The sequence below is a fragment of the Vidua chalybeata genome, chromosome 3, assembly GCF_026979565.1.
Source record: "Vidua chalybeata isolate OUT-0048 chromosome 3, bVidCha1 merged haplotype, whole genome shotgun sequence".
NCBI lineage: Eukaryota > Metazoa > Chordata > Aves > Passeriformes > Viduidae > Vidua > Vidua chalybeata.
Genome location: NC_071532.1, coordinates 62,487,279 through 62,511,439, shown reverse-complemented (window position 1 = coordinate 62,511,439; position 24,161 = coordinate 62,487,279). Strand labels below are relative to the sequence as shown.

The 24,161-nt window shown below is 37.1% G+C and overlaps 1 protein-coding gene across 1 annotated transcript in view; it reads right to left on the bottom strand.

Moving 5' to 3' along the window:
* Window positions 1–24,161, bottom strand: part of TRDN (triadin) — a 268,183-nt gene that overhangs the window by 40,188 nt on the left and 203,834 nt on the right. The window contains 6 exon segments of the mRNA XM_053937519.1: window positions 2,664–2,693; window positions 15,065–15,115; window positions 15,690–15,736; window positions 17,500–17,554; window positions 22,520–22,570; window positions 23,086–23,136. Coding sequence (XP_053793494.1) covers window positions 2,664–2,693; window positions 15,065–15,115; window positions 15,690–15,736; window positions 17,500–17,554; window positions 22,520–22,570; window positions 23,086–23,136 — 285 coding nt within the window.

Genomic DNA, 24,161 nt, shown 5'->3' with positions numbered 1-24,161 from the left:
TGCCTAAATTTAATGCATTAATTGTGCCTCAAGGTTCCTGTTAGTATTGGAGAAAACAGCACAATATGTAATTTTTCTCCATCTTAATTTTGTTCTTTTCTGTCTCTTGCCAGCTCCTTCAAGTCTGATTTATGCTATGCACAGAATGTACCATTGACTGAACGCATCATTCCATCTTCTTCTCTTTTATGATGCCTTGTCACTCTGTATGGCTCATTATTCTTGTTTTTCTAGATGAGGGATGTATTTGAATAGGACAAAATAATTGGAGAAAGCTTCATGTAGAGTACAGTGTCTGTGTGCTGTATGATTAATGTGAGAAATGGTAAAGTGCAGTTTGAACTGTGCATGCTACTACCACAATATATTTTGGATAATGAGCCAGTCATTTTAGAGCGCTGCCTGGCTACTTCTATTATTTTTGCAGCTGTGCAAAAAATACTGTATCCTTAAGCAAAACCAGTGAACATTACCCTTTTTTATTGCCAGTCAGAGGAATACACATGCAGCCTAGAGCAATTTCTTATGACAACAGAATAAGCAGAAATAAATAAAACCTTCTCATATTTGGAGTTAGCTAGTAGCATGCAATATTTTCCATGTGGGACCTGCAGAGAAGGGGAAGCTAGATGAAAAAGCATGGCAACTAAAGCATGGCATGTTCATTTTTTGGAAGAGGTCTTATTACTTCTCTTCAGTTTTTCAGTTTAGCACATATCTACTAAAGGCAGGAACATCACTGAACTAGTTTGTCTTAGTCACTGGAAGATTTCATTTTTCTGGCTTTTTTTTTCACTAGAATCATTACCTTCCTTGCTGACAATGTTGGTTATGATCTCAGAAAACCAGAGGGTGGTTTAATCAAAAAAATAAATAAAGGGATGATAATCATAAGAATGACTAAAACTGAATTTCAGTTCATACTTCCATGTTTCTGTGAAATAGGTTGGTGGTAATCAGCAGGATGAGATACAGCCTGATCCAGGTGCATGAAAGCAGCCTACACATACTTGTTGCAAAATCCTTTCAACTAAGAAATCAAAGGAAATATTTTTAAGCAAAAGAAATATAGAAAAGAAAATGAAATGGGAAAATCAATCTAACTTCAAAGACTGTTCATGAAAAATGCACATTTCAATCAATTTTGTTGGGGAAGATTATGGTTAAGGGGGAAGAAAATCCTACCTGGTGAAAAATGAGCACTAGGTATTTAAAACAAATTCCCTTGGTGTTCTTCTGTAAAAGAATGGGCCCATAACCTGACAAGGGTGAGAGAAGTAGCACCCTTAATAATTACCTCATTCTTTTCTTTCCATTGAAAATGTAGCAGTTCATGTTTTTGAGCTCAGCAGACATTTTGATATTTGAAAACCAATGGCTCTATGAGTAGCTGCCAGTTTTCTGATTCTCCCTGCTTCATGTCCTACCTTTCACGCCTCAGTTGTTGCAAATTAATCCTTGGACAAAATGTCCTGCTTGATACCTATTAAGCATGGTTGTTTTTGATAACTGAAATTAATTTTATTGTTCTGTTAAAGACATGAAGTGAAATTTTGGCTTCAGTGGAGTGAATGGGAATTTTGCCACTAACATCAACACAGCCAAGATTTCACTCATGAGCTGATAAAACAGTTGAGACTATAATTTTTTTTCCAGTTCAGTTAACAGCTCTGTACAGGGATAACAGAAAAAAATAATAAATTAGTAGGATTGAAAATGTCTTAATGTATAGACAGTAAATGATGGCTCCATTGTTCAATTATGTGAATCACAGACTTTCCAAATGACAAAAGACATGCCCTACACTCCCCCCACCAAATCTCCCATCAATAAAAAAGAGCTAATTTTTTTTTCTCATTGAATAAAAAAAAATCTCAAAATATATGAGATATGAGTATGTTCTGAAAATGTTCCCATTGCTCTATTTGGTAAGAAAGACAAGATTTATAAGCCCGATACTCAATAAAGTTGAATAGGCTAAAAAAAAAATCACCTCAGTGCAAATAGCATTATTCAAATATTATTATTCAAATAGCATTATTTTTTGCTATTTGAATAAAATCAGAAAATTAGGAAATAAAGGTTTTAACTCAGCAAATCTTATTCCAAAAGACAACAATATAAATAGATATTTAGGGTCTGATTAATACATTCTATTTATCTTTAAATAAAAGTAATACTTTAGTTTCTGATTTAGGGCAATTTTTCCCACTAATCTGTTAAAATATCAGAGAATGACTTCAGCAAAGGTTACATGCAAGCTCCATATATATGTGAAAAGAGGAAATTAAATGTGCCTAGAAAAGCAACTTCTGCAAAGAGCAAGCAGCCAGGTCAGCATGCATGGTGCACTGCAAGTTTTGTTCTCTTTGACAAATCCTAATGTGGTAACAAAGGCCTTTCATTTTCCTCCCAGCATGAATGATGAAGTGTCTGATATTGGTCTGTATTGGCCTGTTTTAGAAAGGAGCTACCAACAGTGGAAGTGACAACAGTGTTATCACAGCAGGAACAGATAAAGTTGGCTGATGGTAGCACACGAGGTGCTGTATGTCATCACAATGCTGTATATCATTGCAATTGTATCACTGAACGAAAGAAATGTTTCACACAGCAGTCACAGCCTGAAAGACCTTTCAGTTAAGGGAAAAAGATTGATTTACCTTTCTTCTCCCCCTCCTTTTTCACTGCAGCTGAAATAGAAACAAAAATACAGTGTTTTCAAAATTGAAGTTAATAGCAGTATCAGTAAAAATAATTCAAACATCTATATGAGCCTTTGTGTACATATATCAAACCACACATATATTATGCCATAAAGGAATAAATTTCTTTGCCAGATGAAGAAACTGAAGCATTTCCTGACAGATACCCAGCTCTGCTATTGATGAGAGCTTATTCCAGCTTTCTACATTCTCACACATAAATTTAGTCTTCCTCCTAGACATTGGTAATGGGAGAGAGTCATAGAGTGAATATTTCAAAATCAACAGTGAAGGAGTGTGGCGGCTACCTGCCACAACCTCAAGCAGTCGAGAAGCGCCGGCGAGCACTGCCCGTGTGAGGCCGGGTGGCCGCCACGTGTGCGGGCACTCCAGGGAAACGGCGTCTGCCACCCTGGTAGTGCTGAGCGCTGCGGCGTGGGTTACACAGCTTTGGTAGCGTCACACGCTGAGAGGAGACGAAGAGACAAGAGAAGGACACTTTGTTTGTGAGCCCAAAGAGCTTTTATTCCCCCAGGTGTGGTGGGAACAAAATGCTCTCAGAGAGGATGCAGTGACAAAATGCCCGAGAACAAAGAACGACAACAGGTTAAGTAGGGGGTGGAAACCTGGCTCGCCCAATGGGGACAAATGATAGAGAAATGTCATCAACTATAACAACCAATGGTAACATAACAGAGGTGGGTACAGAGTCCTGGGATAAATAGAAAACCTAAGGTGGGGTGATTGATACAGAACTTTCATGAAGAGGCTGGGGGTGGTCACAAGATTGACACTCAACAGGGAGTGAAAAACCTTGACTGATGGGACTAAATAAGGAGAAAACAGGGAGAGGTGAGAAGATTGACAGGTAACTGTGGATCCAGGTGGTGGGAATTCCCGGGGTAAACAACTTGCTACAAACCACTGTGAGGGGAAAAATAGGGGAGTACAAGGAACAAACATAAATAACATTAATAAAACACTTGACTAAATCAACCCAACCTACAACAAAGGAGGAGGATAGATTGAAATGGCAAGGCATAAAGGGGTAAGAGGAGTATAGAGAAAGGTTATGAGACATCATCGGTTTAAGAGAAATGTGTGCTTTTTTGCTATTAGAAATTGTAGTATTAAAATGGGGAAGAGACTGGAAGAAAACTGATACTTTAAAATTTAACCCAAATTTTAACAACCTGGAATTAGCTTCTCAGTGGAAGGTGTGATGTGTGCCCAATATTCCAACTCTAGAGACAGAATAAAAGTCCCCTAAACTCAGCCCAGTATTCCAATAGAACCTTTCATACATCTACAGTGAGTGCTGTGAAATCATAACACAATTTTACTAGAAAGGATGAGGTGGCTAAAATGAGAGTTACCTGTATTTACAGATGACTGCCACAACTCTGATGGAGATGAGCCAAGCTTATTCTTCAATCTGTTCAAAATCCATGCACTACCCATTCCCCAGCGCACATTTATAGGACTGAAACTTCTAAAAATGTAGTTACAGATGTCACTTTATTTTGAAATGTCTCTTAGAAGCGGTCTTAGTAAGCCTCTGCCTTAGGCTAGCATTTGCAGGCAAAAGAAGAGAGAGGAATTAAGATTCAGAGCCTGTACTTCCCAGAAAAGGGTGTTCAGCACCCAGCTGCTGATATGAATGGATCTGCTGTGGCTCTGGAACTGGAAATGAAACAAGCAGAAGTGTAACTCTGCCCTTTATTGGATAATGTGCCCTGGTACAGGACAGAAATCAAGGATAATGAGGTCAGGAGAGGGTAGACACTCCCTAGTAGTTTCAAATGTTTGCATTTTGTGTGCTGATCTCTGTCTCTTCAGTGTTCTTAAAGTGAGAAATCATTTTACTTCAAACTGTCTGTACATTTGGATAAAACGGATTAAGAAGGAGCTGGTTGAACCTTGAATTACTAAAATGCAATTTATCAATGGCCTGTGGCAAAAATATTCTGATTTCAAAGATTTTTCATGTTTTCTACTATTTACCCTCCTTTGAGAATTAGATAAATTTTAAGCATCTCAAGAATGTGCTCAAAATAAAAGGTTTTGTGACTAGAATTGGTGAAAACCTGGCACAAGGTTTCTGAGATCTGGCCCTCTTTGCAATCACTTCCCTTTTTTAGGTAAAATGTGTATCAAAGCTGTGCTGTGCACATTTCACAAACTCTGGTTACAGAAGATTGAGTAGTTTTTACCCCCAGAGACTGCTACAGGAGTCTCAATGGCTTTTGAAAGGCATACTTATATAGCCACTTGAGGTGTGTTGAAGTGACTCCCAAATCAACAGAAACCCCAAATATTGAGCCTCTGGGAAGGGCTTATAGGTGAATGTGCAGTGCACCTCTGGGCTCCTCCTGACTTCTGTGCTGCCACCTTATAGGATGTGGCTCAGCATGCTTCTGCTCCCCAGGCAGAGCTGGGCCCCTCCATGCCTGCCACCGCACTTACGGCTGGCCAGCTTCTGTTATCATGCTGTTATATCCTGTTGGGACATCTGCTGGAATTTTCACCTTGGCCACAGTCTTTCTGATGGAATGTACTGTAAATACTCAACAAATCTCATGAGACAGAAGAGGCCTCATTCCGACCACAGTAGCCAGTAGCATTGCTCTGGTCAAATCCTGCTACTCAAACGTAAAATGATAAGGAATAAATGAAAAAGAGCAGAACGCTGTCCTTTACATTTCTCTTTCAGAAATTGAGCAATGTGTCTGAATTTGAAAAGCAGCAAAAGGATGGATAGTTTACCCAAGGAACTTAGCTTGCTGTTGATAAAAAGCCATATTACCTGCTCAATAATGTATGGTAGCTAGGGAGGGAAGGGCATGAAACGGAGAACTAGAAAATGTGGTGCTCCAATGTAAGAGACACTCTTGGCCATGTGCTTTTTACCCTGATTATTTTGAGAAAGAATAAATTCTGGAGTCATCTTGCTTTGCTCTGTACTGAAAAGACTTGTCTTGTAGTTCTTGAATTAGGAATTTGTACACACAAAGCTATTCAAAGAGGACTCTATTAGCAGCCTTAAATCACAGTCTGTTTTTTCTAGGTCTATCCAAATCCAATCATAATTTTTCAGTTAATATAGATAGATGGTATACAAAGCAAAACACATTTATCAAGAATATACACACCATATTCTGGAATTACAAATCTAGATTGACAACTATTCCAGAAACCAGAAATAAGCATCGTCATATTTTAGGTTTTGTGAATAGGTTAAAAAAATCATTACAAGCGATGGAGGACCTTGTTCAATTTTTTTTTTTTTATGTAAGATGGGAAAAGAAAGGTAAATTCCAGTGGTGAAAAGGTCAGAAAACTGTGATAATGCAGTATTTTCAAGGAGGAAAAAAAATGTCAAGTTTAAGATTGTTCTATTTGGACTTTTATCAGAAACTTGAACCTTGATCACCAGCAGTCCTTCAATCTCACACATAGTGGTGCTTTCAAAGGACTTTTTTCTGAGCTGTTGAGCAAACACAAACCTTTCCAAAATGTGACGATATCTTGAAAGCAGCCAAAGTCTTGAAAACACTGGTTCCTACTCAAAAGCAGTCCTTTCTATAGAGCTTTATGACCCAGCAATAGCCAGAAACAGATATTTAGTCTAAATACTGTCATAGAAGTGTCTTCTACAAATTCTCCCTTTATTTTCTTATAAGAAGCAATTGGTTTCCATCCTGAAACAGAAAGTTTAACTTTATTTTTAAATGTTCAATTATTAATTATGAAAACTACATTTCCATACAGATATCAAGTTCCTCTGTGTCATTTTTAAAGAGCCCTTGACATAGATTTGTGATTTTCAGTCTTATCATGATCATACTAATTAATCTCAGAGGAAATTTTGAATCTTTCCTATTTCACTTTGTATGAGAGTTTTGTTGTTTTTCCTAGCCCACTCCAGTGCCACATTATCATGTAAGGGTTTTGTACACAACACTCTAGACAAGATGCAGCTTTGATTTATGCAATAGCTTAGAATATTATATGCCTTTTTCCTAATGCATTTGCATATGGAAGAAAGTTTTTCACAGACTTGTCTGCAGCAATACTTAGGTACTTTCTTGAATTTACATAGTGAATTTAGAGATAAATACTTTAATATTTTTCCCTCCACTACATATTTAATTCTATTTATTGACACTAAATTTTCTTTGACATTGTGCTGTCTGTTGACCTCGTAAATTCAATGTATCACAGCCCCTTCTGATCCTGAATTCTTTAACAGATTTTGTCATCTGAAAATTTCATTACATTGCTATTTCTATCTTATCCTATTAATTAAGGAATATAACATGAATCCAGACATGGAATCATAAGCAATTTTTCTGTAAACAAGCTGCAAGATGAAAATTAATCAATTGTTCTCTGATTCCTAACCAGATATTTATTTTCTTTAATCCTGTAGGTCTTAGGCAGCAGCTCCTTGGCTTCTGCAGTAATTCTTATAATGAAACTTTATAGAGGTCTATTTAAACCATTAAATAAATGCTGTGCTTATTACTTTATTAATATATTGGAAACACTAAGACATAGTTTCCATTTCTAGATACAATGCAAGCTGGAACTCCATGTTTTCCCAGATATTTGATTTTGTTCTTAATTTAATTATGAATTCACCGAATTTCTGACAGGTTTTTAAATTCTGAATAACTCTGGAGTAACTTAAATGTATTTTCCCTGATACGGTAACTGTTTTGTCTGAAAGTAATTGAAGTTTTAACTAAGTTCTTATATTTATTTTACTTAGAAACATGTAAGTTGTGGGGAAACAAGATCAAATGCAAACTCATCCCATGAGTCAGGTACTCTGTGATAACTGTTCATATGCATGCTGTTATGCTGAAGTGAAAACCACTTCATGTAGACAGCTACAGCAAAGCTTCTGACATTCACTGAGTTGATACTGTCGTTGCCCATCTCACCATAAATTGTCCATCTGTTCATAGCTTGAGAAGAAGATACTGTTTTAAAATATTTATGAGCCATATAAAGTGATATTTCTCTCAGACCTTCCTAGAAGATATTTTCTTTCCCTCTTTCAATCTTTTTGAGTTCAGAATTTCTCTTATTCATGTCAAGTGAAATCTTACTCATGTTAAGAAACTGCAGTTAAAAGAACCAGTATAGTGAGTATCAGAGAGGAGAATTTAGCCTTTAAATTGGCTGGAGCATCTGTTATTTAGAATGATTCTCATTCAGTAGCAGGAGAAACCCTTTTTCTCCTCTGGTCCAGATTTTAATGAACAGTTTCGGAGAAATAACCTCTTATTCAATTATATACTTGCATTATCACTAATGGGCAAGAATGATGTTACAGTTGAACTCCCTCATAACCTGCCTATCCCTTTTGCCTTAATTTGTAAGACATAGCTGCTGACCTACTAAGAAAAAAACTGTTCGATAACCACCAAAAAGTTTACAGTGTTTTTCTCTTTATTGCCAGCAATGCCTTAATGAGAATACACAAGGATATTGTCTAGAAGGAAAGTGTACAAACTAGGAGTTGAAATATTCACACTGTATGGGTTATTAACCCCATGTGCTGGATCTGGCTACGATAGGATTAATTTTTACAATAGTCAGAAGGGAGCATAGCCAGGACTCAGAGGTAATTCTATACCACCTTACATAATTTTCTGGGGATTTTCTGGGGAGGTAGAGATGGATTCCAGGTTGGGTAGGTAGTGGACAGAGAGGTCAGTTGTTGGGGTTTCTGCAGGGAACATTCACATGCTTTTCTTCTTGTACCCTCTGCTATTAATATAATTGCTCTTATTGTTCATTGTCTTATTTCATTGCTGTTTCCAGCAAATTGTTCTTATTTCAACTCACAATCTGTACCTTTTGGGCCTCCAATTCTCCTCCCCAGCCTGCCACAGTAGCAGAGTGAGGGGAAAGTGACTGAGCAGTGCGTGGTTTGGAGTGTTCCAGTGGGAACACTAAATTGAGGAATGCCATTCCTAAATCACCACAGTCGTCTCTCTGTAAAGTCACTTGGTAGAAGTGGCAAGAGTGTGGTAACATTCCTGAGCAAGTTCCCTTTGACTGTGTATGGAGCCTGGTCCAGTACAATTGGGGCCATAAATCCAGAGAGACTGTGACACACTTGGGAACTTGTGTGAACCTCATGAAGTTCAACAAGGCCAAGCACAAGATCCCGCACATGGACTGAGGCAATCCCAAGCACAAGTACAGACTAGGCAGAGAACGGATTGAGAAAGCCCAAAGGACAACTATCTGGGGATGTTGGTGGACAAGAAGTTCGACATGACCCAGCAATGTGCATTCACAGCCCAGAAATCAAACCCTGTTCGGGGCTGCATCAGAAGCAGTTGGGCCAGCAGGGCAAGGGAGGAGATTCTGTCCTACTCTGGTGAGATCTGAACTGCAGTTCAGATTCTGGGGGCCACAACTTGAGAAGGACATGAAGAATTCCAGTGAATCTAAAGGAGGCCATGAATATGATCAGAAGGCTGGAGCATCTGTGCTATATAGACAGGTGGAGAGAATTTGGTTTGTTTGGCCTGGAGAAGAGAATTTTTTGGGGACACCCTCTAGCAGCCTCAGGTAGCTGAAGGAGCATACAAGAAAGATGGAGAAACACTCTTTACAAGAATGTATAGTGACTGAACAAGGGGAAAGGGTTTCTAACTGAAAGGGAGTAGGTTTAGATTAGATATTAGGAAGAATTTTTTTACTGTGAGGGTGATGAGACTCTGGAATAAGTTGCTCAGAGAAATTTATTGGTGTCATCTCTGGTCATCTCTGATTGCCCAGAGATGACCCATCCCTGGAAGAGTTCAAAGTCAGGTTGGATAGGGCTTTAAGAAATTTGATCTTGTTTGATGTGTCCCTGCCCTTGGCAGGGTGAGTAGAACTAGATGACCCTTCCTCATTTAAACTATTCTATAAGTCTATAAGAAAAATGGCAATAAAACAGAATAAGCCTGATTCTATCAGCTCTTGAGAAGCAGATTATCCCAGTCAGAGAGAATCCTTTTTTTCTGATCTAAAATAATACGTGAAACAATAATATTATGCATCAATATTTATTGAATAAACATGAGAAAAAAATAGACTAATTTCTGGGCCTCTCACTTCAAGGAGGACACTGAAGTGCTGGAGTGTGTCCAGAGAAGGTCAATGAAACTGCTGAAGGATCTGCAGCCCAAGTCTTATGAGGAGCAGGTGAGGGAGCTGGGGGTGTTTAGCCTGGAGAAAAGGAGGCTCAGGAGAGACCTTACTGCTCCCTACAACTGCCTGAAATGGGGGTGTAGGCAGGTGAGGGTCAATCTCTTCTGCCAGGCAACCAGTGCCAGAACAAGAGGCCATAGCCTCAAACTGCACCAGGGGAGGTTCAGGTTGGACATCAGGAGGAATTCTTCACAGGAAGGGTTACTAAGCACTGGAATGGACTTCCCAGTGTGTTGAAGTCACCATTCCTGGGGGTGTTCAAAAAACAATTGGAAATGGCACTTAGTGCCATGGTCTAGTTGACAATGGCAAAAACAATTAGTTTTGTCTAAGGTTGGATTCAATAATCTTGGACACCTTTTCCAGCATAAATAAGTCTATGAGTCTGTGATTTTGTGATTCAGAGTACTTTTCAGGATGCAATTATGGGGTTCTGGTTGTAGTAGCATGTAGCAGTCCCTAACTCCAGGAAATATCTGAAGTATCTGTAGATATACTTTCATTTACAAACCTGTTTTTACTACCAAAAGTGTATTTCTACATACCTATGCAGGTGAATATTATTCAGCTTGAATATTTTCCTTAAGGAAAAGTAATAAAAAAATCAAGTATCAAGCCATGAGGACAACTTCACACTTTGTAGTTTGCCATAAAACATACTTTATATAACCTACTTTTTGCAATTAAAATTTTAGCTCCCTTTTCTAATTTGGTGTGCATTCATATTATGTATGTTACTTCTGTTCTTTTTTTTCTTATTTTCTAGCGTCTGTTGAAGAATATTTACAGAGAAGTGCTGACTCAAAATGGGAATTTTATGCCTGCTGTTATGACTCAGTCTTGGTTATATATGTGTCATTATGTTAGTCTGACTTTTAAAGCTCTGGTATTTTCTTGAAGTATTTCTCACCGACAGTGTGAAGCAATGATGTTATGCAATGGATGGGTCATTTGAACAGGCTGATATTGAGATTTTTGCATACCAAATCTATCTACATTTTAGTTCTCTATTAGTTCTCTCATATTAGTTCTCTATTTTATATAATAATTCTACATTGAATTTCTGTGAATTTGGTTTTCACATTACAGAAATGTATTTATCCTAACAAAATAAGTTACACTGAGGCCACTTCTGTTACTGCAATTTACACTAGATTTGACAGATTTCTGTAAAGTAGCAAGTGCTAATACAAACATTGCTATTTCTCAAGGCATTTTTGGTTGGCTAGTTTAACCTGAGATGTCCTCTGAGGAAGCACCCTATGCACTGTCAGTTGGCTAAAAAAAACCAAAGTGCTCATAAAGGTGACCTCCTCTCACACTTGGTTACAGGGCAATGGCCACAAAATTTCTGGAATACTTTTCCCCAGAGAGGCTTTTCCCAAACTGCCTGTCTGATGTATGTGGCATGTCACTTATCATTGTTAAGAAAGAGAGGGTTAGTGATGTGCAGCATCCCACTTGAATGCTTAAAGCCACTTTATGCATTGGGGTTACACTCTTCTGACAAAATGTCAATGTCTTGTCATGCATAGTCAGTGTCACTTGAGTTAGTTGTATTTGCTTTTGGAAATGTTGCACTTGTTTGAATCCCAGAAGCTAAGAAATAGCATATCTGTCACATGAAACAGAAAAGACAGAAACAACTTTTAAAAACCTGCAGCCATTGAGCTGAACTGCCTCCAAAGGAAGATTGTATAAGGTTTGCTGTATCACTAACTTTGATGACTAGCAAATTACTGAATCCTGTTGTTGACATAAAAGTGGTGTCACTATGTATGAGTATATAACCTGAGATCTTCCCATCCAAGCTCAACTTTCCTACTCAACTTGTTTCCTACTCAACTTTTCTGTTGCAGTCCTGCTTCAGGGCCTTGAAGGATCTATAGTCCTGCTCACTCGGCAGACCTGAGATACACAAGACTTAGAAGGCAGTTGGCCCAATTGTGTGTCTGACAGAATCCAATCCAAATATTTTAAGTTCTTATAGAGTCAGCAACAATCAAAGAGAAATGCCTACTTCAGGTGTGAGATATCATTTGTTCTCAGTGAGCTGTGCAAGGCATCAAGTACATCCACAGATGACATACAAGGTTGTATTCAATCCAGTAGGAATAACTGAAGTGGGTAGTGCTCATCTTGCTTGGGAAGCTGGTAAAGGCTGTGCAAACCCAGGGCTATGAGTCCATTGCTCATCCAAATATCCTGCTGTATGTATAAAACCAATCAATTCTACTTCAGACTTCACACACACTTCTTGAGCAGAACAATCATAGCTGTCTCTAATGTGATCTTAAACTTCAGTAGAGTTAAACTCAGCATAATTCACACTAAACATTCAAATCTTCATTCTTGTGTTTTGACAAGCAGGAAACTATAAGACTGTAAGACAACACTACATCGATTTTTATGTTTCTTACAGTGTTTTAATCTATAGGTCAAAAAGTTAGGCCGTGTAGAAAAAATCTGCCTGAAATGAAAGTTCATTTCTGAACATAGCTCATACTTTCTACTGCTATACCATAGGAAAAATCTTGCATATGTTCTATCAGCTACTACAGGAATAGGACTTTTACTATAAAGAAAAGAGAGATAGTAGAGTTAATAATTTCTGGGTAGTAACTTTCCTTTTCAAATATATTGAGTTTCATGTGCAGCCAGTGGAAGTCTACAGTGTTTAATTAAACATGTCCTTTCTTGAAATAATTCAGTTTTGGAATTTGACAGGAGCTCTTATTCACCAGTTGTTTCACTGTCTGATCAAACTGAGTAAATGAAGTCCTTTTTAAATACTTATTCTTTGCATAGTTGAGTGGGTGTTTGACACTTCACTGAAGCTAATTCATTAGCATTGCAATTAAAACATTTTTACAGACATGTATTTCTTCTTTACAATTCTTGATCTTTTGAAGTAAATAGGATTTTATTCTCATTATTACTTAAATAAATCAATCTTCCAACCAGAAATATTTATGAGAAGAATTAGAGAAGAAACTTAATGATAAGGTCAAGAGTCAAATGCTTAAGGGTCTAATTAATGTTTAACTGTTCATTAACCTAACTATGTTGCATGGACATTTTTGCAAGAACCTAACAGGAAGACCATAGGCCTTGCTTGCCTCAAGCTTGAAATAATAAACCAAGTTCTATTAAACCAATAATCAATATATAAAAATCTGCCCATACTTAGAATCATAAAATTAAAGTTGTAAAAGATCTTTAAGATCAAGTCCAAGTTTAGTCTAGCGCCATCATAGTTTTTTTGCTGCTAAACCATGTCCTCAAATGCCATATCCATAAATTTTTAATACTTCCAAGAAAGATGACTCCACCACTTATCTGGATGGCCTCTTTCAACATTTTCCAACTCTTTCTGTGGAGGGTTATTGCTCCCTGTTGGCTAAAGTAAACCAAATGGAATGGTACAATAATGTGTCCCTATTTTTCTAATGCCCTGGACCTTGATCTGACAATTCAGGTTCATCTACTTTGACTACTAAAAGGAGTTTCAGACTCTTTAAGCCCTAGTTCATTTTCACAGAAATATAAAAAGGTTTGGGTTGGAAAGAACTTTAAAGATAACCTAGTTCCAACCCCCCTCCCATGGCAGCAGGGACATCTTCGAGTAGGTCACATAAATCAGAGCCCCATCTGACCTGGCCTTGAACACTTCCAGCGGTGGATCCACAATTTCTCTAGGCAACCTATTCACCAACCTCACAGTAAAAAATTTCTCCCCATATCTAATCTAAACCTACACTCTTTCGGTTTGAAGCCATCCCCCCTTGTGCTGTCACTACATGTTCTTGTAAATAGTCTCATTCCATCTTCCTTGAAGACTCCTGTAAGGTACTGGAAGGCCACAATTAGGTCACACCAAAGCCTTCTCTGCTCCAAGCTGAAGAAACCCAATTTGTTTAGCTTTTCCTCATAGGAGAAGTGCTCTATCCCTCTAATTATCTTGGCGGCCTCCTCTGGATTTGTTCCAGCAGGTCCATGTCCTTCCTGTGCTGGGGACCCAAGAGTTGGATGCAGTGCTGCAGGTGGGGTCTCACCAGAGCAGAGCAGAGGGAAAGAATCACCTCCTGTGACCAGCTGGCCACACTGCTTTCGATGCAGCCCAGGATACAACTGGCTCTCTTGCCTGCAAGAGCATATTGATGGCTCATGTCCAGCCTCTCATTCACCAGCACCCCCAAGTCCTTCTTGACAGGGCTACTCTCAATAGCACTTTTTTTTGCTAGCACTTAAGGCTTTACTTTGATTCTGAATGATACAACTCTGCAAAGTAATAGCTGATTTTTGCTATTCTGCTATACACTAGGTGAAATAGCTGCACTAAAAAACTTGCAAATGTTGTCTTTCATAAGTTTGTCAGAGAAAATATTGTCTCAATATTTCTAGTGTTCCTTAGGGAAACTCTAAAATAGGAAGCAGTATTATTCAGTTATCTGAAACACTTTTCAAAACCAACTGGAAGATATCAAGATAGACTACTACATTCCTATGACTGTTATTAGCTAACAAGATATTACATATTTTTATCCATGTTGAATTATTTACACATTTAACTTGAGCAACTGTTTTATAATGAAAAAGTGGCATTTAGTCCACATATGCAAATAGGATAAAAGTAAACTAAGTTTTGTTTGAATTTGTTTGATATGAATAAATAAACCTGAACATAGCTGGTTAATTATAATTACAGTGCCTAAATATGCCTAGTATTTGAGATGTATTATAAATTGTAACTGATTTTTATTTGATGGCTAGTTCTGATATTTCAGTATAAGAAGAGAGAGAAAAGTGCAATCAAACAATATGTAGAAGTAAAATGCAATCTGAAATTACTAATTTAAATAGAAAGAATGAGACACAATCAAGAAAAAAGAAACTAGTTCCTTTTGACTTTAGAGTCTATAAAATACCACGGCTACAACTTGCTTGTATAGCCTCATATACACCTGTCACTTGTTCAATCAGGTAAAAAGAATGTTCAGCAGCAAAGGATGCCATTCAATGATATTTAGAAATAGCAAACCAAAGAAACTAGGATTTAATTTGTGACTCCTGGCACAATGGATTTATTTTCTCAAGTGAAACTTATGTTAAGGCTCAGTTCAATTTGGGATTGTTACCTTTTTCCTTAGGATTAGTTGAAGCCTTAATATCTTTTCGTTTTGAAGAGTCTGAAAAAGAAATCAAACACCAAAATGAAAGGAGAAAATTAGCAACATAAACATACACTGTGCTCATTGGTATTGTAACAAATGTGCATAACACCAGATCAGCCAAATGCATGAAAGAGATGTATTGAGTATTAGAATTTCCATTTAATTCAATAAAAGGCACAAACAAAAGTTGAAAGCAAGCCAAAAATAATTCCCACTAAATTTGCTGGCAAAATTTGTGCAGGTCAAACCATGCACTCATTCCTATGCAGCCTATCATTTCAGCCTGTCATGTGCATTCAGTAGCAGCTCTGTTTCTAATTCACTCAGAACAGACTAGCACTCCCAGTGCAATATTGGCTGTGCAGGTCAGACAGCAGTTAAAGAACACCACAATAAGAAGTGTTACGACTTTATTATTTCTGAATCATGTCAGACACTGCTCCTTTCAATATATCAGATCTTTTAAATTAAAAGAATCTAGGTTTGGTCCCTTTTCACCTATAGCCTGTAATTCAAAATATATCAAAACTGCACTGAGATACCAGCAGAAGACTTGTTATTTGCCAGCCACATAATTATAAGACATTACCTTTTTCCTTTAAGGCTGTTGGAGGCTTCACATCTTTTCTTTTTCCACTCTCTAGAAAGAAACATTTAACATTTATCACAAGTCAGGTTAGGGAAATAAGATGACACTTGAATAGAAAGCAAGTCAAACAATTTGATATGTGGAGAGCAAAAGAGATGTGATAATTAAATGGATTTAACAGCATGGAAATAAAGAACAGGACAAAAAAACAAGGTCATCCATTCATCTTTCTAGTCTTGGATATGCAAAATAATAAGCCTTCAAAATGTCATTAGTTTCTCTGAATCTAAGGAAACTGTGGAGCCCTCTCTCATGCAGGCAATGAAGAATTACTTAAAAAGAAGAAAGAAATTCTACAGAGCAGTTAGCATCAATGATTTTTTCTTTTGCTGAACCCAAATAAAAATTAATCCACATTGATACAACTGAAATATTAGGAATACTCCTCTTAAAAGCCAGAGGCTGCTAACAAAGGTAAGTGAGAGTTTTTTTATTCAAGAATGACAAAAGGACCAGCTACTCATTCAGGACTCCAATACTCTTTTAATATTGAAGAGGCCATATGGATATTGCCTGTGAACAGAATTTCACTTCCTGTGTGTATATAGCCTTTTAAAATGACAGGCACACTGTCTGTAAAAGAAGAGCAGTGCTCATGTACAAATGTACATTCATATATTTTATGTCAAAATGAATAGTTCAGGGACTTAATTGTATCTTTAATTTTTTTTCTTCAGTATATGACAAAGTATTAAAGGAGATGAGAAAAAAAAACAACCTGATATTCTAGTTCTCCCTTTCTAGTAACTGACAAGACAGAAATCAAGGACAAAAAAACCAAACGAACCAACCAAACAAATCCCCCAAAAGCCCCTCCAAAATTCAGGAGTTAGCTAAGCACAAATAAAGGAAAACTATGATCTTCTTCTGGTGCTTAGATGAGCCACAGGGACTGAGAGCAGTGGCATAGAGGAGAATTCTCAGCCACAAGGGATGCCCTGGCTTCATATCCTACAGTTTTACAAGGAATAACATTCCTTGCAGAAGTGTGTCATTTTGTTCTATATCTATTCAGCAGCCATAATCTGGACTGCATCAAATATGTCCAGCTTCCAAAATTTGGACTTCAGGTATGCTGTTCCAGCTCAGGAACTAGGCACAGTACTGATAGCCTTTGCTGTTTTGTTTAAATTTTTCAGCTGTTTCAGTACTCTCCAGAGAGTGTTCGATACACACTGTGTTGCTGCAACTAGAGTTTGCTCCAAATAGATGCTATCAAGCAACCCATGACACCTGTGAGAACAGTTAGCAGTGGTCTTGCAGCTGAAATGACTAGAGACAGAGATGTATGTGCCTGCATTGCCAACAAATTAAGAAAAAATCTTGTCATATCAGTCACCCTCAAACACCTGGATGTGACAGTAGCCTCAGTCAGTTTCATTCCCAGACACCCACATTCCTGAGCTGTAGCCACATGAACCAGAATTAGTCTAGTTCCCTTCAGTAATGTTCCCACTACGGGATTCAGACAACTCATTTTTGACAGACTAACATCCATAAACTGGTATAAAACAAATTTTATTATTTTCCCCAATATGTAAATTCAAATATTCATATTTAAAAGAAGCCCAGATGATTTCTAGGGATCTGTACAGCACAAATATTATTAAAAACAATATGATGGCTAAAATAATCTAAACAGGAACCAAGATGGGTTTGGTTTTCCACACTTCTATATACCTACTCAAGAGCTCTTTCTAGACTGAAAAATTGTTCTGATACTCAGGTCTGGATTTCTTAACTTCTTCACTTACCTTTTTCTCTTATGCTCTCTGAATTCTTGGGATTTTTTCCTTTCAGGGAATCTGTAGGAAGAAAATTATGTTTTTGAGACTTAGAAGACAAGAGTAAAAGAAAAGTCAAAGAAAAGTCAAGAAATATTTAAAAACCAAGACTAAAATTGTGAACATAAATAGATTAGATCTTGACCTCTCTTTATATCTTCTCTAGAGACTCTCTCATATTTTTAAGGTGCAATAACATTAGTAGCAAAAGCAAGAATAGAAATTGCTTTTGGCAACTGTCTGTAAATACCACATAGAAGAGAGAAATTCAAAAGAGGGAAATGCAGGCAATGACACAAGATTAGGAAATCTTTGAGTCTTATCCAAAACTTCATGAAGACAATTTCTGCTTTCTCTGTCTGAAGACTATATCTTTTGCCTCAGTCGTTCAGGGAATATGCATTCAGGGTCAGCAAGCACAGGAAAAGCATACACTATATTGTGTAAATAACTAATGTTTAAATATTTTTTTCAAGCCACAGTCTCTTGACATCTTAAGTGTTTTTATCAGGGAAATTTGAGAAAATATTTTTTTCCAAAGTGAAGAAATAATTAGATAGGCTTTTGAATGTATGCGGTTTGAGTGAGAGAATATCACAGCCTGCAGAATACTAAATCGACCCAGCTGCATTCCATCTGACAGGATATAGCATCTAAGCATATAGGAAAAAAGCATGCCATTCATTCCAACTGAAAGTAAACCAAATCTTCAGTAAAACAGAAAAAGCTAAAAGAAGTTCCTTTACAAACTAATTTTAACTCTGAACATCCTCCTGGCTGCAATGGTACCAGGAAGTGATCCCACTTATCCATCTGGATTTAAGTGTGAGTTGTAAAAGAAAAAAATCACTTCCAGGGTGGCTGGAGCTGTTGGATAAACCATGCTGCACAGGGATAGGTTATGAAATTAGGAGCCTGATCTTCACTGCAGCAGGTGGACTCTTCTTCATGGGACTGAGAGAAAATTTCTAGTGTGAAGCCTGAAACCCTTTGAGGTAGCCTCTGTGTTGAGTATATTAAAAGACTTGAGGCAACAGCTGCCCCACTTGATCACTTTACTCTGGGCACACTGGTGATCTCAGTGATCAGCAGCCACTCTTGCAGTCACAGCCACAAATCTTTGGTCTTGTGGATTTTGTGCCATATGCCCATGCTGGTTTTTTGCCATCCATGTAGCAGATCTCTCTCAGATTTCCTATAATATGTAGCTCCTAAAGAAGGTTCAGCACTTTTGAGTCTTACAACTTTTGGATGCAACTCAGTGCAGGACACTTTACATGGTGCACCAAGTTCCCCACCCGTTGAGCCAAGGACACAGAGATCACCAGGTCTGCTTTTCTTCCAGGGAGCAGGTTTTCATTTTCAGAAATTTAAACAGCTACTCACTGATGACTTTTCAAACTTCTGCTCTCAACTGACCCCTTTATTGTTGGTCACAGAAGAGAAAAAAATAAAGCTGGGTCAATGCTTTCCTTCCACATTCTGCTCTGGGCGTGAAGCTGGGTCAGGTTAGGAAGATGGCATAGAATGATGAAGCAGCAGCAGTGTGTGCTATCCTCAGGATAAAGATATAGTTCTCATGCAAATGACAATGATGACAGATAAATAAATGGAAATAGACAGAAATGTGAACTGCTACTACTCACAATATAGCTCCATATTTAAGGAGAAAAAAGTGTGTTACAAGTTAAGAAAAAAATGTCACAGGTAAGATATTATTTCATGTTACTTTTGCTTTAAAGGAAATGTAAGTACATTGCATAGCAAGTATAAATCAGCTCATTTGTTTCTTTAATGACAGTATACTATAACATATATGGCAAGAAAGAAATACACACTACTGACTTATTTTCCTTATCAACCTGTGCGTAAAAATAAATAAGTTTAGTATCCACACATATCTGCCATAAGAAAATATTCAAGGACATCCCAAAATATGTCAAATGCAAAGAAGAAGAAAAAAATCATTTGTATGGAAAATAAACCATGGAACACAGAGTGAGAAGGAATTTATGTTATCTATACAGGATAAATGCTGTCAATAACTCAGCACAATGCAAATATCTAACAAAAACCCATTGAGGAGTTATATATGAAATATTACAAACTTTTAGTGCCACTGTTACACCCTCTGGATGAATGAAGTTCTACTCTGGTTAGCTGGGTAAGATACCTACCGAAAAACCATGTGACGAGTTATAACTTAAGAGTTTCATTAGCCTCAAGTTATGCTTACACCAACAGAAAATCACTTTTTATATTTGTGAGTACAAATGGGCTTCTTTACTCGTCTTTATTGCAGGGAAGAGCTGAAAAGCCAGTTATAAATTCAGACAGAGTCTTGAGATGTCCTGTATCACTAAGGAGTGGAAAACATATTGTTCCAGTGCTCTCTTTTAACTACTCTCAATAAAATTAGGCTCCAAGACTGAAGACATTTTATTCACCTCATAAAATAGATAAAGTAACTTTGTAGGGTTATGATCTATAGAGTATCCCACCAACAACTCCAAATTCAGGGATTTATTTTTCCTTTTTCTGCTTTAAATAAAACCACTATGCTTCAGTTTGTGAAAAATAGACTGCTTCAGGATAAGGTTTTTGGTCTGGACATCATCCTTGTTCAATCAAACTTAGCCCATCCTTCAAAGGGAATGAGGTGTGATGATACTCTTTTATTGCATAAGGTGCCAGACACACATTAATCACCACAAGTATTTAACACTTCACCTGGAAGTGTTCCTTTATTTAGTTTACATGAATACTAACAAGCTCCCAAGATACATAAATAGGAAGTATATGCAGTCTTAAAAATCCTTACTTTCCTGTGTACTTTGATATATTTGTATTTTCCAGAAAGATACACTTTAAGAAAAAAATTGCAAAACACCAAGTTGGAAAGAGTAAAAAAACCTGTGACCTGGTCAATAACATTTACAGAGGCCCACTCATGAGGCTTGAAGAGGTGATGGAGAGGGGAAGGAATGGCATGCAAACAGGCTTTGATTAATTTATGAACCACAGTTTGGGCAGATATGATGACTGAAATGGGGGACAAATAACGTGAAATATACGTTTATGCAGCAGAGTAATCGACAATGCAATAAGAAAATACACAACTAAGAAAGGCACCAAGGTTTCTAGAAGTTTCTCCCCACAGCTTTGTAAGTTGCCCCTATAGTCTTTGATGTTGGTATATTTTCAGCTGAGCTCTACAGCTCACTGATTAGCATCCTCGTTTTTAGGCACAGGCACAGAATTATGCCAGTTTGATGCCTATTATGGGAAACAGTGATGGCTGCATCAGCAAGAGCTCTCAGGATCTGAGGGACAGGCTCAGCTGGGCTGTATATCAGTGCTACTGCAGGGGGTCAGGAACCTGTGATGTCTTTACAGATATATTCAGCAGCTAGTTTTCAGCTGTATTGACATTTAAAAGAAATTCCTACCTGCTCTTTTCTGAAGGTTGGGTGGAGAAAGTCTAGCCTCCTTCGTCATGTTAGAAGGACCTGTAATTACTAATTACTAACAACTTAGTAATTGAAGTTGTTGATAAGTTAAACATGAGCATAAGAGACAAAAAGCAGTGCTGTGGCCACTCTCAAAAAAGGACACACTATGGAAACTTTTTCAGTGCTGGCAAACCACTATCCATGTGCTCTAAAGAATGTCTTATCAAAGAGAAAAAAAGTTTTCGGTCTTCTCTCTTTTTTTCTCCTCTCCCTGCCTCCCTGTAATCCTTTGAAAGGAGCAGCAGGCTGAATACATGTGCTCCATGCAGGGCCAGAGGGGGCAGAGTTGTCACTCAAGTGCTTCTTTTAATTTTCCAGCACAACACCATCAAGCAGACACAGATTATAGGCAGTCTTTGGAGAGGGCCACAGGACCCCATAGAGTTTGGATATACAGTTCTGGTCCAGATAACTAAGCTTGTGTAAATGCGGCACGTGTACATTAGGAGTAGAACACACACAGAAGCACAATATATGCACCATAGAATTTGCAGATTGTCATAGTTTAATTTAAATTTTTGAACAAAGAAATGAGTGAATGAAAATAGCTTCTAGGATTTTGAAAATATGTCTAGCAATAAATTATTCCTCCTTTGCTGTATATGTTTTTGACATCTTTCAATACTGCTTGAATTTATCTCTTCATTCAGTTCTTTGAAATTATATAGAATGACTGTAACTTGAAATATTTATAGACTAAAGTCTACATATTTCAGACCACATCTATCTATATATAGCTATAGACATAATGGTTATAGACTATAACTTAAAATAAATATTAACTTGACTATGGTAGATCTTTTTATTCTGAAGTTGTTAAATAAGACTTATTCATAAGCAACTTCTTCCAAATAAAGTTATTTCTAGAAAGGAAGGAAGAAATAAGATGTGTAAAAAGCACCCAATAAAACAATTGATGAAAGGAAATTTAACTGAGTTAACCATCTACTCTGATCAAATTGCCAAAAAAACCCCAAAAACCAGGAATACAAGAAAGATTCAGACCAGCTCTCATGTTGCAGATGGTTGACTGGATGAATCTCTGGAGTTTTAGCTATAACTTTTAAAGAGTATAGAAAGCATATTTCCCACTCATGTGCTCATAAACCTTTCTTTCTTCCTAATTTGTTCACATATTTGTGAAAGATTCAGTTCAGAATTTCTTAACTGGCCCTTATTAAAGACTTGTCATTGTTCAGACCTTCTTTGCAAGGTACTTCACTATTCCACAGAGTGGTTTATGATACTGATGTAATTAATTTTGAGAACTCTGAACTTTAATTCTCAATATATTCTATTTATATTCCCCCCCACCTTTTTAATGCTGTAGATTCTGTAGAATATTTTAACTAATTTAATTTTGATAGGTTAAGATTTATAATGGAAAGATCGATAATGATTGCTTAAAAAATTCGCATCTTCATTCTAGTTTGTGTGGTTTTAGCGAGTCCAATATTTTATTATGCATTCTTACCTTTTTCTTTCAAAGATGTAGGATTCTTCCCTTCCTTTTCTTTAGCATTTTCTGTAAAAAATATTTTATTAATCTTCAAGCTAAGGTGTTAAATGGTTAACATCTAATGCCTCTAGGATAATGATTGATTGAATGATTGGTGGTTTCCAACTGACACAAGATACCAATTAAATGTGCAGCACAAAATTAATTTTCATTAGTTTTAGCATGCTCACAAAAAGAAACAACAAATTTTCTTAAATTTGATGAAAGAACAAAGATCACTCAAAACTTATTTCACTTTGCAGCTCATAAGAAATGTTAACAAGTGTTCCTAAATTCTGAGTTTAGCCTTCTAAATTTTCATAACCAGTGCTCTCTTTGCACTTCTAATTCAGGTAATGCAAATTAAGTTGCATCATAAATTCACTGAAATAGTATTATGGTTATAAATTCCTAACTAAATCATACTTTAAAAACTGAAATGCAATGCATTTCAAGTTGTTTTTTTTTTTCTTTTTTCTTTTTTTTTTTTTTGAATGCACATAGATCTTACAGTTATATACAAATTCGTCTTGCCACATTACCTTTATTTTTTGTGGCAGCTGGAGATTTCAGTTCTTTCTCTTTTCCAGGATCTGTAAAAGAATCAGTTACACCAATAAAGTGACAGTCAGAAGCCACAACTGAGTGAAGTAATGAGATTTAACCAGAGGAGAGAATGAAGCATATAGATTGCGCAAGAGACTAAAAGTATACATTGGAAGGCATGGTTAAAGTTGAGTTATTGGAAGATTTGTACAAAATTCACCGGGTATCATTCAGAAAGTTCAGTGCACAAAATGTGTTTTGTAGATTAACTATTGTAGATTTAATTAAAAAAATTGCAAACTTCAGCTTGTATGAGACAAGGACAGTTTTTCAGTGCTCTTAACCAGAAAGGTCAAAACTGATGCTTTGCCAAGTTTGACTCATTGGAGCTGACTGTGGCCTACTTCCTTCATCTGGGATTGCCCATTCTTGCTGAGCAAGGCCAAGGGTCTTCTTATTGGATCTATTCTTTTCTAAAGGCCTGAAAATGCTGATGCTGATCAAAGTGAGTGAGCAACACAGCAGTGACAAATAGGGGGTGAAGAGATGCTTTCATCCTGCCTACAGACAGGTAGAGAAGATGGCTAGGCCACACTAGCCTTCCTCAAGGAAGGGCAGTCCCCTGAAAAAAGCATAAGAAATAATTTGCATCAGATAGAAAACAGAACATTTTCAGACAAAATGTGAGATCATTATTCTGGACTGATGAAAGATCTCCAAAGCTTTCGACCACAAAATTAAAAAGGCAGGCAAGACTGTCCCAAAACAGTAAATTCAAAAAGATCAGAGACTTGGATTTTGACTTCCTGTAAGTAATTTAAGTAATTTAATCACCTAACTGCTGCTTAAATTGTATTATACATGTCATCTGAGAAATGCTAATAGGTGTTTTCTGGAAAAAACTTAAAAGTACTAAGTTCTCCATCACATATGAAGCAAAAATTCCTTCTATTGAAACACTCAGCAGCAATTCAGTGCCAGGAAGAAATCAAGACTCCTGATGAGGAGGAGTTTGTGTTTAGGAGATGGAGGTGGTGTTTAGTAGATAGATATGAAAATTGCATAAGCTACA